Source organism: Lactuca saligna, chromosome 4 (assembly GCF_052625555.1).
Source record: "Lactuca saligna cultivar CGN05327 chromosome 4, ASM5262555v1, whole genome shotgun sequence".
Taxonomy (NCBI): domain Eukaryota; kingdom Viridiplantae; phylum Streptophyta; class Magnoliopsida; order Asterales; family Asteraceae; genus Lactuca; species Lactuca saligna.
In genome coordinates, this window is record NC_136420.1 from 92,947,614 (window position 1) to 92,961,658 (window position 14,045).

At 38.3% G+C, this 14,045-nt stretch overlaps 1 protein-coding gene across 3 annotated transcripts; it reads right to left on the minus strand.

The window, feature by feature from the left end:
• Positions 1 to 327: 327 nt before the first annotated feature.
• On the minus strand, positions 328 to 4,249 carry LOC145042391 (uncharacterized). Of its 3 annotated transcripts, none has more exons than XM_078990792.1 (7): positions 4,133 to 4,249; positions 3,847 to 3,961; positions 3,060 to 3,311; positions 2,791 to 2,934; positions 1,983 to 2,690; positions 988 to 1,328; positions 534 to 671 (listed from the first exon to the last, which is right to left on the minus strand). In XM_078990792.1, the coding sequence occupies exons 1-6, from the start codon at positions 4,150 to 4,152 to the stop codon at positions 996 to 998; spliced, it is 1,572 nt and encodes a 523-aa protein (XP_078846918.1). In that variant the 5' UTR covers positions 4,153 to 4,249; the 3' UTR covers positions 534 to 671; positions 988 to 995. The 3 variants fall into 3 exon arrangements, with proteins under 3 accessions (XP_078846920.1, XP_078846918.1, XP_078846919.1); XM_078990793.1 differs by having other exon boundaries at positions 974 to 1,328; XM_078990794.1 differs by lacking the exon at positions 988 to 1,328 and having other exon boundaries at positions 328 to 671.
• Between the last annotated feature and the right edge of the window lie 9,796 nt (positions 4,250 to 14,045).

The window sequence follows — 14,045 nt, forward strand, 5'->3', positions numbered from 1 at the left end:
GGGATTGGTTGTTCGGAGAAATAGGTAAATTAACGTGAAGATGAAGATGTTTGTATTTATCAATTTAAGTTTGTATTTCCTAAAAATTGTATATATCATCTCCTTTTTTTCTATATTTTCTTAGTTAGCTGTGTCAGCATGAAACTAAATGAAAATATTTAAATTGGCATTGTATTGGATATTAACAATAATCAAACAAATCAGACTAGTTTCAGACTTTTGTTAAAGGATGTCCATAATATGTCTATTTGGCCGGTTTAGTTTTTCTATAAAACTAAACTAGTATTCTTAATTAACGAAAAACAAAATGTGAGAGAAAGACCAAAATAAATGAAACAAACAAAATCATATAAATTATGGTCTCCAACATCTATCCAAGAGTCCCTTCAAATTTCTATGTACAATTTCCATTGATATTTGGAACAAAAACATTATAAACCCACCCACTAAAACCTTCAATTGTCTCCATCAACATCATCATCATGATCACGATTAAAGCCACTATCAGCATTAAACGTTAGTATAAAATCAAGCATGTTACGATTACTTCCTACTTCCGAGCTTTCACCATTTCTCCTCTCATAATCGGGACCCGCCCCCATCGAAAGCAATTGCAACATCGTGTCCCTTGGTGAATCCGTACTATACATCCACCTGTTCCTCGGCCTCAACTAAAAATTAAAAAAATCAAAATTTAATACCCACAATACCACCCATCATGCATTTTTACATAGGATAGATGCAAGAAACATCAATCTACCATCGTTTACTTCTATATCATAGCATCCTACTTTCATTTCTTTCTACTTCACATCGTACTTTCATTTCTTTTTTCTTATTAAGGCGTTGCTATAAATGGGTAGTGTTTTTTTTTTTTTAAGTGAAACGTTGTAGTTGTAATAGAAAGAAAAGGAAGTAAGATGCTATAATAAACAAATCAACATAAGTAGGTTGTTGTTTCTTGCATTCAAACCTTTTCACAACCACCTTCGTTATTATTCCTCATCGCCAAAATCATCAATCGAATCCCCGTATTCATCTGTGTCGACACTGTCGAACAATTCGGAAGCATCCTCTTCACAGGCGTCATCTTCATCGATAAAATCAAAAGTGACACCACCTTCTTCGTCCTCGTCACCTCCACCCCCACCGTCATCATCCTCGTCATCGTCCTCGTCCTCGTCATCATCGTCCTCGTAATCATCGTCCACGTCATCAGAATCGCTATAGTTGCTAGAGCTATCGTCAACATAGTCGTTGGAGTAATACTCGTCATCGGATTCGTCAGCGAAATCGGGAAAGAAACGAAATCGACGTGACTCAAAAACCTTATTCAAAAACAATAAAGTGGTAAAGAAAAAATGAAGCCTTGTTGGTAAATTGGTTAAAAGGCGAAACATTGTTGCATAAATTGGTAAAAGAAAAAAAATGAAACATTATTACATACATAAGAATTTCATAGCTATTCTTTTATATTTTTTAACCATGAAAAATCGCTTTTTAAGGGGTCCAAAAAACTATAAAGATTCAATCACTACAAAAATAGATAAATGGCTAAATCAATAAAAAGATGAAATGATAAGTGTACAAGTACTTTAATATAATTTAGGACAATGACAACTTTGGAAGTACTATTATTTCTTTTATGAGTATTCTAATAAAAAAAAAATTAATTGTTAAATCAAACAAAAAATAACAATTCACTTCCTAAATCGATAAAATGGTGAACATACATTTTACTTTTCTACTCTTTTCGTTTTTAAAGAACTCGGATTTTTTTAAAAAGAAGTATAATGAGTTGGCGACTACAAAAAAATACTTAATAGAGTAAACCCTAAAAGTAAGTCTATATCCCACCTTTTTGGGTAAGTTGTCCTTGTCTGACCTTTTTAGGTGGGACAAAGTGCAATTTTGTCTCATTGACATCAGTCTGAGTCTCAGCAGACAAATAGGGTTATACAGTTCAAAGCAAGCAACCATACCTTCTCAACATTCGTTGGAAAATTTGCTTTTTCAGCCGCGGTCGGTGTCCAAATCTTTATATCGCGTTCAATTCCGCTACTCGCAAGCATACTTATATACGGATGCGATTCAATACAATTCACCACTTGTTTATCTGCTTCCAAAACCCTAACCAACACCATATCACTCTTCCTCCAAATAAACATCCGCCCACAGTCCGACCCACTCACCACATACTCACATTTCGGTCCAAAAAACCCAACACCCTTCACCGTCACACAATTCCTATGCCCCTTAAAAACCCTCGGCCCATCTTTCCCATCACTTTCCATCTCGGAATCAGACGAATTACTACTATCCAAAATTACATTTATGTCCCCGCCCAAACCCATGTCTTTTGAGAAAAGGTAGATGAAGTCGTCACAATAGGATACAACGAGTTCGCTTTGATCGGAATACGCGATTCCGGTGATTCCAAGGTTTTCATCGTTGATTAAATGTCGCGGACAAAAGTAGTCGGTGGGTTTACCGAAAGGGGTAGAACCGTCCCATTTGTATTTACGGATGTCGTATAAGCGCGTGTATTCATCGGAACCCGCGATCGCGAATAAATTAGGGTTTCGTGGATCGATTGCTATGGTATTTAGGTTCACAACTCCTACGAAGCTTCTATCGGGAATTGGTTGGCAAGTGAAAAGCTCGGTGGCATCTCCGGATCTTAGATCAAACTAAAGAATGAGAGTAATAATGAGAAATCGAACGTGTACAACGAGGGTATTATGGTCTTTTATCCCTCGAAGCAAGAAGTGAAGAGAAAATGTTACTTACATGTTGGACTAATCCGTCCTCGCCACATGTATAGAAGATGTGTGGGCTCCCGGGTTCATTGGCTAGTTTATGAGCTCTCCCTTGATGTTTCCCAAGCAATTTTGGCTCAATTTCTCCATTTTCTGGGATCATAGCATGCCTTACCTATAACCAATTGTATTCTCAAATCTCGATACATATTTGATTATTTTTCCACCATGATTGTAATATACAATGTGCATTGTAAATTATAAAAGATGCTATCAGAAGCAGGAAGACTAAAAATATACCTGGCCATCAGCAGCACAAGTAACAATGCTTCTATCATCAGTACCTGGCATGATATTTGCTTGTAATATATTGTTATTATGGCCTGAATGAAAGGAGAGTTTAACATTCCCAGTTTGCCAATCCCAAAGTATAACTCTCCTGTCATCTGAACCAGACACAAGAATGTCTCCATTTTCACTGAAGCTCACTGTGTTCACACATCCTCGGTGTTTTTCCAGCTTCCTAGAAAGATCAAGTCTTAGGACTAGATCCTAACACAAAAACATTTATGAAATTGTTATTAAAAGCAGAAGGTCCAATGTAATTGGCTATAATAATTATAGATACAACTTGATGTGTTTGTTCTACACTGTGAAACTGGAACTGAATAATGTTGGATTCAATAAAACTACAGAAATCAGTCATTGACGATTCACATGGAGATTTAGCTAATTTACTTATAAAATCATAGTCAGAGTCTCTATCATGATGTATCACAATCTTTTTATCTAATCGCTTAAAACTTTCATATTTACTGACAGAATACAAGGAAATCAACACAAGAATGATGTTTATGATTGGAAGAGAACATCCAAAATATTGCCTGGGAGTGAGTTTTTAACAATAACGTGTGCCCTAAAAAGGTCAAATCAAGCCTAAATAACGTTCATCAGGTATACAAGTATGATATCAATTCACTGCGCCTAAATATATACGTATACTCATGTTTTCAATTAGTAAAAACAGCATTACGAACGAAAAATTTGAACTAAGATCACATTCGTCTATGTATATAAATATGCATACCTCTGAAGCGGCGAGCCGGTTGACGAATTTTCGGGTTGAAAGACGGCCGACCTCACGGCGGCAGATATCGACGACCGCCGTATCGATGCTCGCTCGGTCCCTTTTCTTCGTCATTCTGCAGGAACAATAACAATTTGCAGAAACGGTTATTGATCTATCAGGTTCGCATAAAGATCAGAATGAAGGAATCAGTAGAATGAATGATTCGATCAGGCTGAACTGAATCCTAAATCAATTAAATCTGAACGTGTTGTATGCACAGGAAGCGAGTGTTTGGTAAAAATACCTAGAAGTGGAAGGAAACATGGAGGCCTCTGCTCTACCGCTCACAAGAATTCGTGCTTTTTCAATTAACTGTTTTCTTGTGTCAAATACCAGATAAGGACGCCTCAATTTATACCCCTCTTTTAATACAATTGGGACTAAAAATACAAATCTACCCACGTTGGTATAAATATCACAAAATGAAGATATGAAATTTTGGAATATAAGGAAATAATCTAATTTTTATTTTATTTTTATGAAAATGACTGATTTGTATTGAATTAATTTTGTGTCATATAACAAAATATATCTTCTGATAAAAGATATATATTGGAGTTCGGAAAAAAAAAAGATATATATATATATATATATATATATATATATATATATATATATATATATATATATATATATATATATATATATATATATATATATATATATATATATATATATATATATATATATATATTGGATTTCGGACAGAAAAAAGATACAATGCCAAATTTCAAAAAAAAAAAAAAAAAAAAAAACAAAACTATTTTCTCTATAAAATCTAACAAAAGTTAAAAAAAAACATAACAAATATGAATTAAATCTGATCTCCCATATTTTGTTGAAACATAATAGATATGAATTAAATTTGACCTAAACAACCAAGCTGTTGAAGTCGCGGTGACCATAGACATCAACAGCCATGAACACCTCATTAATAAAAAAACATAAAAAAATAATCATAAGTATTTATTGAATATGTAAAAAAACAATAAGGACTTATTTTATAAAAAATGTGCAATATATATATATATATATATATATATATATATATATATATATATATATATATATATATATATATATATATATATATTAAAGACTAAATATGTACAAAGTAATAAATATATTACCTTATTAAGTTATTTTTCTCACTTATATATATATATATATATATATATATATATATATATATATATATATATATATATATATATATATATATATATATATATAGACAGAGAGAGAGGTGGGTTCAATTGAGAAAATAAAAAAGATTGAGAATGAGGGAATCATTCTCAGTCACTCATTTAATTAGCCTCTAAACATAAAGGATACGGTGACAAACTTGTAAATATCATATAATAGCCTTCAATCACAAATACGAACAGTTGAAATTCATTCGTTTTTTACTCTTTCAATCCAACCTTCAATTCTGTTTGAATACGAACATATCTTCAACATTTATGATTAATTACACTCCCAACATCATCGATAATCAACAAAAAATTCAATTTGTATCATTCATTCAACATCGTTCATCAAATAAAACATTGAAATTAAGGTTAGAAAAAGATCAAATCATTTTTTGTTTGAAATTTTCATATATTTCTCTACCAATCTACTGTTTTGTAAGATTTAAGTAGTCAAACTATCATATTTATCATATTTTTAAAAAAGTTAACTTGTATGCACTCCAATTGTTTGATGAAATGCATAAACTAAATTACCACGTTATATTCACATATGAATATTTTTTTCTCACCTGAATTAATATGTGATTATTAAAATACAAAACAAATATGCAAGTCTGTATGTTATTCATATGTGAATAATATATAAAAATTATATATATTTCTGAAAACAAACACATTGTAATATTCATATATGAATATATACTGTGCAATATTGTAATATTTCTGAAAACAAACACATTGTAATATTCATATATGAATATACTGTGCAATATTCACATATGAATATACCAACTATTGTTCATAAGTGAATATACGATCTAATATTCACAAGTGAATATATTATGTATTATTCCCATGTGATATACCATGTAATATTATATAATATTCACATATGAAAATATCATATAATGTTCATAAGTGAATATATCATCTAACATTCACAAATGAATATACTATATAATATTCACAAGTGAATGCATCGTCTAATATGTAAATAGGAATATATTATGTTTAGTATATGTTATATTCATATATGAATGATACTTAAATTGTAAAAAAAAAAAAAAAAATTAATCATAGTTTTTATTCATTAGTGAATAACGAATATACTGTAGTAAAAACCAGATTCATTTTTATTCACTTATAAATAACGATAGCTGAAAATATAAAAAAATAAATTTTTTATTTTATCTTAAAACTCTATCAATATGGATGTCTATTTGTAGAGAATAAAAAAATCATGAATTTTGGTATATTTAAAATCATTTTTCGATAAAAATAGTTTATTAAAAATTAAAAAAAAAAACGAAAAAACTATGTTTTTGTATATATTAAGGTAATGGTTAGCATAGTTTAAGGAAACATGTTTTGTTAGAAAACACATGTGCATTCCTTTAATCCTTTCCCATTTCTCCGGTACGTTCGAAGCTTTTGCGGCAAAAATAAATGATTGGCTGGGAATGATTCCTCCATTCTCAACCTTTTTTTTTCCTCAATTGAACCCTCCTCTCTCTCTCTCTCTATATATATATATATATATATATATATATATATATATATATATATATATATATATATATATATATATATATATATATATATATATATATATATATATATATAAAGTGAGAAATTAAATACCCTTCTACACTTAGCGCCATATATTTTGGAGTTGAAAAATTAGAGATCTCAAACAATAAAAGTGTTTTTCCGACACATACTTTGATATTTCTTGAAATTTATCTTTCACAATAACAATATGAAATTATTATTATTTATTGTGAAATTGATCAAAGTTGATATAAAAATAGGTTTATTTTTCACACAAACTCGAATTAATATATTTTTAAAATGTCGTCTAGATCATATAACAATGTCAATACGCAAATGGGTTGCAAGCAACATCGATATGGACACTTCAAATACTTCCATCATATTAAAAGAAATTTCAAAAGAGAAAATGAGTTATCGACAACCAAAACAACCCTTTCCATTATATCTATATGATTTCCGAACATATGAATATATATGTAACATCCCGAAATATCAAGAGTAGAGTTGAAGGGATAAAAGAGTAAATTGGGAAAGAGTGACTCGGCGAGTCCATGTGCGGACTCGGCGAGTAGAGTCGCGACTTGGTCGCGTGTTAAGTGGCCGACTCGGCGAGTCAGGGTAATGGACTCGGCGAGTAGGCGCTGAGTGGAGAAAACCCTAATTCTCGGGGTTGAGCCTTATATAAAGATCATTATGTTTCCCTCCCAGCCTCTTTATCACCCCTTGAGCCCCAGAAACCCCTAAATCACGAAGAAGCACCATTGTTGGATGGAGTGGAGCTTGGAGAATGTATTTGTGAAGGAATTTTGGGAGATTGAAGGCTTGGAGCAAGGGGCTTTGTTTAAATTCGAGTCTCATTTCAATTAGGGCATTCCTTTGAGGTAATATCTCGTTTTTTTTGAGCTGCTATTTCTTAGATGCATCATTTTGGGGATGTTGGAGATCATATCTTTGGATGTATTGGAGTTTAGAGGTTAGATCTGAGGTTGCTACCTCAGGTCTGGAAGGGAGAAGGTCTAGAGTGCATGAAAGTCCCTGTTTGTGAGTGGTTGATGGAGTCATCTTGTCCCAAATCCTAGCCCAATGTGCAAACGGCTTAGATCTCTTTGGATTCACGTAAAGTTTGCCACTTTACGTGATGGATGGGTTGTAGGAGGCTAGATCTATGTTTTGGATCAATTGCATGGCCTGGAGTGCTTCTGAATGGATTCAGAACGGTGGTACTCGGCGAGTTACATGGGTAGACTCGACGAGTTGCTTGCAGATGGCTTGGAACTCGACGAGTTGGAAGAACAACTCGGCGAGTAGGTTGAAGATAGCCTTGGACTCGACGAGTCCATTTGGACTCGGCGAGTCTTGTCGAAGAGTCCCAAATATTCTCCGGTAGAGTCGAGAATCGGTGAGTTGAGGGATGACTCGGTGAGTCGAGTGCGAGTGGACTCAGAGTTGTTGGACTCGGCGAGTCTTGGGGTGACTCGGCGAGTTAGGTCGCAGATTGAATGAAGTTCTGATTATGGGAACTCAACGAGTCACAGAGTTAACTCGACGAGTAGGGTCAGTCAGGGGTTGACTTAGACTGAGGACTTTGATTTCGACCAAGGGTTGGTCGTTGACTTTTAGGGTTTGGTCAGCGATGTGGCCTTTGGGCCAAGAGAGAGGTAAACTAGTCTTTTACCCATGAGAGGATTTATTCTAGTCTCGAGAGTTATATTCATGAGAATATTTGCTTTACGTGTTAGGCGGTGGCGAGTTTGAGATTCCAGTGTGGGGATATCTGCTTTCTGCTTGCCAGGTGAGTCTTCTCACTATACTTTACCTTGAGTAGGTAACCAGAGTTATGTGTTCAGAGTATTTGTATTCTATATGTACGTGATGTGTTGTACTGCATTATTTCTATGTGATTTATGTTGTGCATGTTTATAGAGTTGGAACCGGAAGGTTCCCAGAGTTAGAGCCTGAGGGTTCACAGAGTTTGGGTGCACGGACCCATAGAGTTATAGCCTCGAGTGGCTAATATGTGTTATGTGTGGTATTTTGGGGAACTCACTAAGCTTCGTGCTTACAGTGTTTTGTGTGATGTTTTTTTCAGGTTTCTTTCAGTATCATGGGACGGCACCGGCTTGATTGTACACACCAGAGAAAGAGTCATATTTTGGAGGATCCTGGTTTTCTATGCAAGTGAAAATGGAGTCATGTTTTGTAAATCGACTATGAATGAGATTTTAAACAAGTGTTTCTAAGAATAAAATGATTATTTTAAATGAAAATTTTGTCTTGAAATTTACGATGTTACAAGTTGGTATCAGAGCCTTGGTTTGAGGGATTCGGATGCGCCTTCGGGTAAATCTGGACTCAAACTGAGGAAGTAAGAAAAGTTTTAAGGAAATAATTTTCTAAAAATGAATAAGGGTTCAAAGAGGAAGCAAGAAAGAGCAGTGTGTACAATCAGCCTGAGCCCGAACGGTGATTTCCCAAAATACCCTTATTTTTTTGTGTTATGAGATATTTATGATGCACCTTATGAGATAATATTGCATGCTAAAGACAGTCTAGGTATTTCATATGTTAGGACTAGAGTGGCCTGATTTGTGATGCCTTAGTCTAGGACTCGTTGTTATATGTGTTATGCTTTTGAGTATGTGATGAGTGAGAGTATCCAGTTAGAACCCATGAGGGGTAGAGTTACAGAGTTTGGTGGTACTTTCGAGGATGAGCCGAGAAGGTGGAGTTATCATAGAGAGGGAGTCCTATGTATTCTTCGATGCTCGAATGCTGCTTGCTTTGTGCTTTGTGGAACTCTCGATGATGGGAGTCAGCTACCAAGTGAATATGACGATATTCAGGAGGTAGATGGCTGGCATCATTAGGAGCTCTTCAACAGCTAATAGCAAAGAAGTGGGAGGACAACGAAAGAGCTTAGGGAGTAACCCGATCCAGGTGAGTGCGCTTGTAGAATAGAGAATTTCGCTGGGGAGCGAGCACGCGCGATGGGATTGGTGAAAGAGCAGGTCGAGCAGCTATTTAAAAGCTCTGGGATGGTCCGTGTGGAAAGTATGGGTAGATGTGGCAGGTAGTATGGGCCCGTACTACTGAAAGCAGAGGACCCATACTTGATACAGGGAGCATTCTGAAGGTTCTAAGGAGCCGATTGAGGAGTGATGTTATGGTTCGGGTACCATACATCAGAGCAGATTGAGGAAGTGATGTTATGGTTCGAGTACCATACATCAGAGCTGATCGAGGAGTGATGTTATGGTTCGGGTACCATACATCAGAGCAGATTGAGGAAGTGATGTTATGGTTCGGGTACCATACATCAGAGCAGATTGAGGAGTGATGTTATGGTCCGGGTTCCATACATCGGAGCGGATGGAGGAGTGATGTTATGGTCCGAGTACCATACATCGGAACGAATTGAGGAGTGATGTTATGGTCCGGGTACCATACATCGGAGCGGATTGGGGAGTGATGTTATGGTTCGCGTACCATACATCAGAGCCGATTGAGGAGTGATGTTATGGTTCGGGTACCATACATCAGAGCCGATCGAGGAGTGATGTTATGGTTCGGGTACCATACATCAGAGCAGATTGAGGAAGTGATGTTATGGTTCGGGTACCATACATCAGAGCAGATTGAGGAGTGATGTTATGGTTCGGGTTCCATACATCGGAGCGGATGGAGGAGTGATGTTATGGTCCGAGTACCATACATCAGAACGAATTGAGGAGTGATGTTATGGTCCGGGTACCATACATCGGAGCGGATTGGGGAGTGATGTTATGGTTAGGGTACCATACACCGGGGCATATTGAGAAGAGATGTCATGAAATGAGTACCATGGGTCGTAGTGAAGTATGTTTGTGGTTCTCCGGTTATTCGGTCATGAGTAAGTTCGTTGAGGCGTCCCGTGAGAGGGAGATCGAGAGTCCCTCAGAGTATTTTAGTAAGGAGTCAGTGAGAAGGGAGAATTTCGATCTGTGTTGGGCAATCAGTCGATAAAGGAGATGTCACCACCTATGATCTGGGAGGTACTGATTATGCTCGTGTGAAATATGAGAAGCATGATGTTTTGGTTTTGGGTTTAGGGGTAAACCCTGCAGGTCGTCATTGATGATGATTTCCCACCAGAGTATCAGGTAGCAGGTGTGCCGCGAGGCAGTGATTTATCATGAGCAGATAGTCAGTTGGGACTAAGATGTGTGAGGACCACACTACACCTATTTGAGCATAGTAGGAGGTATTGTAGTGGTATCAGTGGGGAGTTCAATCGAGTTTAGCGGTGCAGAGAGTTTTCTATCCATGGGGTGTTGAATCTGGGAGTGAGTACTTGTTCTTGGGATGAACACGGTGTTGGAGTGTTGTTTGATGAGTTGAGGTGAGGGGTACGATGATTTTATGGTTCAGTCTATGAGCCAGGAATGTTATCGAGCAGTTGAGCTGTTTGGTACTAAATTGGTACGAGATTTGGAACGACTAGAGGCAGACGTGACGAGAAGTTCTTGAGGAGTTCACCAGAGGTTCATAGTATATGAGGTCGATTCATTTCCTTAAGGGGGGATTATTGGGCGTTGTGTAGCACCTTCCGGGGGCCGGTGCGATTTTGCTGGAGAATATAGTTATGGGTTAGTTGCGTGCTATTTGGTGATGGTTCGAACCCTAAGTAGGGGAGAACCGGGTGCCGTATGTAAGAAAGCAGAGATTTGTCAAGAGCAGTTATAAGTGGAGTATAGAGATATGCGGTAAGAAATCATGAGACCAGAGATGTCGGTGATCGAGGAAAGGGGTCAGAGTGAGTTAATGCGGGAAGTACTTGGTTGAGAAGGATGAATGTCTCCACGACAGGTGTTTTTTTTAGTCAGGAATCTGGTATTGGTCAGTGTTGGGGCAAGTAGATAAAGAATGATTGGGCAACCAAATCCCGGGTCAGTATGCGTATCCTTGTTTGGATTTTGAGCGGCGGGAAAAAGGGTTTCGGAGAATTATCAGCGTATTTCGTAGTGTTAGCGTTTCTTCGTATTGCAATTGAGAAATTGAATACACCGAAGTTGCAACTTGAGAAAAATGAAGATCTAGTTATGGGGTTCAGAGGGAATATATTATTGCATCTATATGGTGCTTGGGGTAGGAGATCTGTGGTTGTGGCGGGATCTTGTGACGTTCGGTGGGGGTGTTCCGAGGTATCCGGGTATTGATATCTTTATTTTGAAGTTATTCGTGAATCTTGAGTTGAGACGACTTGTGGTATATCAGGTATCTATGGATCTAGTGAGAGCCTTCGAGTATGGGCATCCAGGGAGATTACTTGGGAGAGTGGATCTTCGTAAGGGTGGACATCTATTATGACGATTGCCTCTAGAGTCTGTGATGAATATTCGAGACGAGTATGGGTAGCCGCCTATGATAGTCTGTGGAGCACGAACTAGTGGAGTCAGAGGGTGTTGTGATACTGCGGGGAGCCGTAGTACTCACTAGTCAGAGAGTGTTGTGATACTGCGGGGATCCGTAGTACTCACTAGTCAGAGGGTGTTGTGATACTGCGGGGAGCCGTAGTACTCACTAGTCAGAGGGTGCTGTGATACCGCGGGGAGCCGTAGTGCTCACTAGATGGCAAGAGAGTGTGATGATGGAATGTTCTCCGATCAGTGTATGATGTGGAAGAGTTTTGGGCTTGAGTAGCCCTAGTATTGAGTTTTTGGAGCCTGGATGTTAGACCGGGGGCGAGACTGGGGTCCCCGTCTCTGTCGGGGAATGTGGTGAGATGCGCAAGGGATATGCGCAGCTAAAACCAGAGATCAGAATGGAGACGATCCTCGGTTGGATTGTATTTTCTTGCATAAGGAAAAGAGAATTTCGTGACTTGCATGTCACGAGGCCGGGATAGTGGTCACGGGGAGGGAGTTAGTGGGATATTTGGATCATGATTTGGGTGACCTTTGGAGGCTCAGTTGTGGAGTCAAAAGCTGACCTGGTGACCAGTCTCGAAGAGGGATATGAGATGAGCTAGAGCCTATCATGATGATGTGTGAGGACACCTCATAGGGAATGAACGATTCAGACGCTCAAAGACATGCTTCGGGCATGTGTATTAGATTTTGGAGGGTGTTGCGGCACGTATTTATCCTTGGTTGAGTTATCCTATTTCAACAGCCATCATTAGTGCATCGGTATGCCACCCTTCGTGTTGTTGTATGGGAGGAAGTGTCGGACCCTCATTTGCTGAGGAGAGTGTCGATTCGCGGAAGTGGAAGTTGTAGTGAGAATGGATGATTTGGAGTATGATGGTCGAACATTGTGTCTGTGGCAGTGGTATGGAATGACATTATGATGGGGTGTCTGCTGAGGATGCGGAAGGGATTCCGCGGGTGTAGAGCCAAGAGTCTTAGGATGGATGTAGGGATGGAGTCTGGGACTCCCAGCTTGATTCTGATCAAGGGTCGTGTGCGTAGTGGTGGTGTCTCCTGGGGATGTTAGAGATGTCATCAGTGCGACGGGTTCTCCTAACCCAAGAATGCAAAGGTTGGTGCGGCTTGGGTGCTTGATTGCAAGAAGAGGACTCATGAGAGTTGCTCTGGGATTGAAGAGTGGGCCTTTCTGTCGTCACGGATTGGATAGGATAGGATTTGGATCGGGGATCCGATGGTTCATGGCTTCTAACCCTTATGGGTCAAGTGATTGTTGAGATTTGGGTCAGTGATGCTTCATGGGTAATTCTCGGATCGTTGAGTGTGGTTATCAGAGGGTACATCCGGTGCCCGGTTCGAGACAGTGGTCAGGACACCGTAAGGAACGGGAAAGTGTGTTCGAATTTCGATGGGTATGTCTTGTGAGATCCGGTCCGATTAAGGCCAGGTGGCACGTTGTGGGAGTATTTCTGGAGTTGAGTTGCTGTAGGCTTCGAGGGCGAAGCCTAATTTAAGTGGGGTAGAATTGTAACATCCCGAAATATCAAGAGTAGAGTTGAAGGGATAAAAGAGTAAATTGGGAAAGAGTGACTCGGCGAGTCCATGTGCGGACTCGGCGAGTAGAGTCGCGACTTGGTCGCGTGTTAAGTGGCCGACTCGGCGAGTCAGGGTAATGGACTCGGCGAGTAGGCGCTGAGTGGAGAAAACCCTAATTCTCGGGGTTGAGCCTTATATAAAGATCATTATGTTTCCCTCCCAGCCTCTTTATCACCCCTTGAGCCCCAGAAACCCCTAAATCACGAAGAAGCACCATTGTTGGATGGAGTGGAGCTTGGAGAATGTATTTGTGAAGGAATTTTGGGAGATTGAAGGCTTGGAGCAAGGGGCTTTGTTTGAATTCGAGTCTCATTTCAATTAGGGCATTCCTTTGAGGTAATATCTCGTTTTTTTTGAGCTGCTATTTCTTAGATGCATCATTTTGGGGATGTTGGAGATCATATCTTTG

What these genes read in the sequence shown, in the direction of transcription:
- LOC145042391 (XM_078990792.1), bottom strand. Translation starts at nt 4,152, where the DNA reads ATGTTTCCTTCCACTTCTAG. An exon ending in ACCGGCTCGCCGCTTCAGAG is followed by an intron (nt 3,312 to 3,846) that starts GTATGCATATTT and finishes TTTTTGTGTTAG; the next exon opens with GATCTAGTCCTAAGACTTGA. An exon ending in TTCCAACGAATGTTGAGAAG is followed by an intron (nt 1,329 to 1,982) that starts GTATGGTTGCTT and finishes TTTTTGAATAAG; the next exon opens with GTTTTTGAGTCACGTCGATT.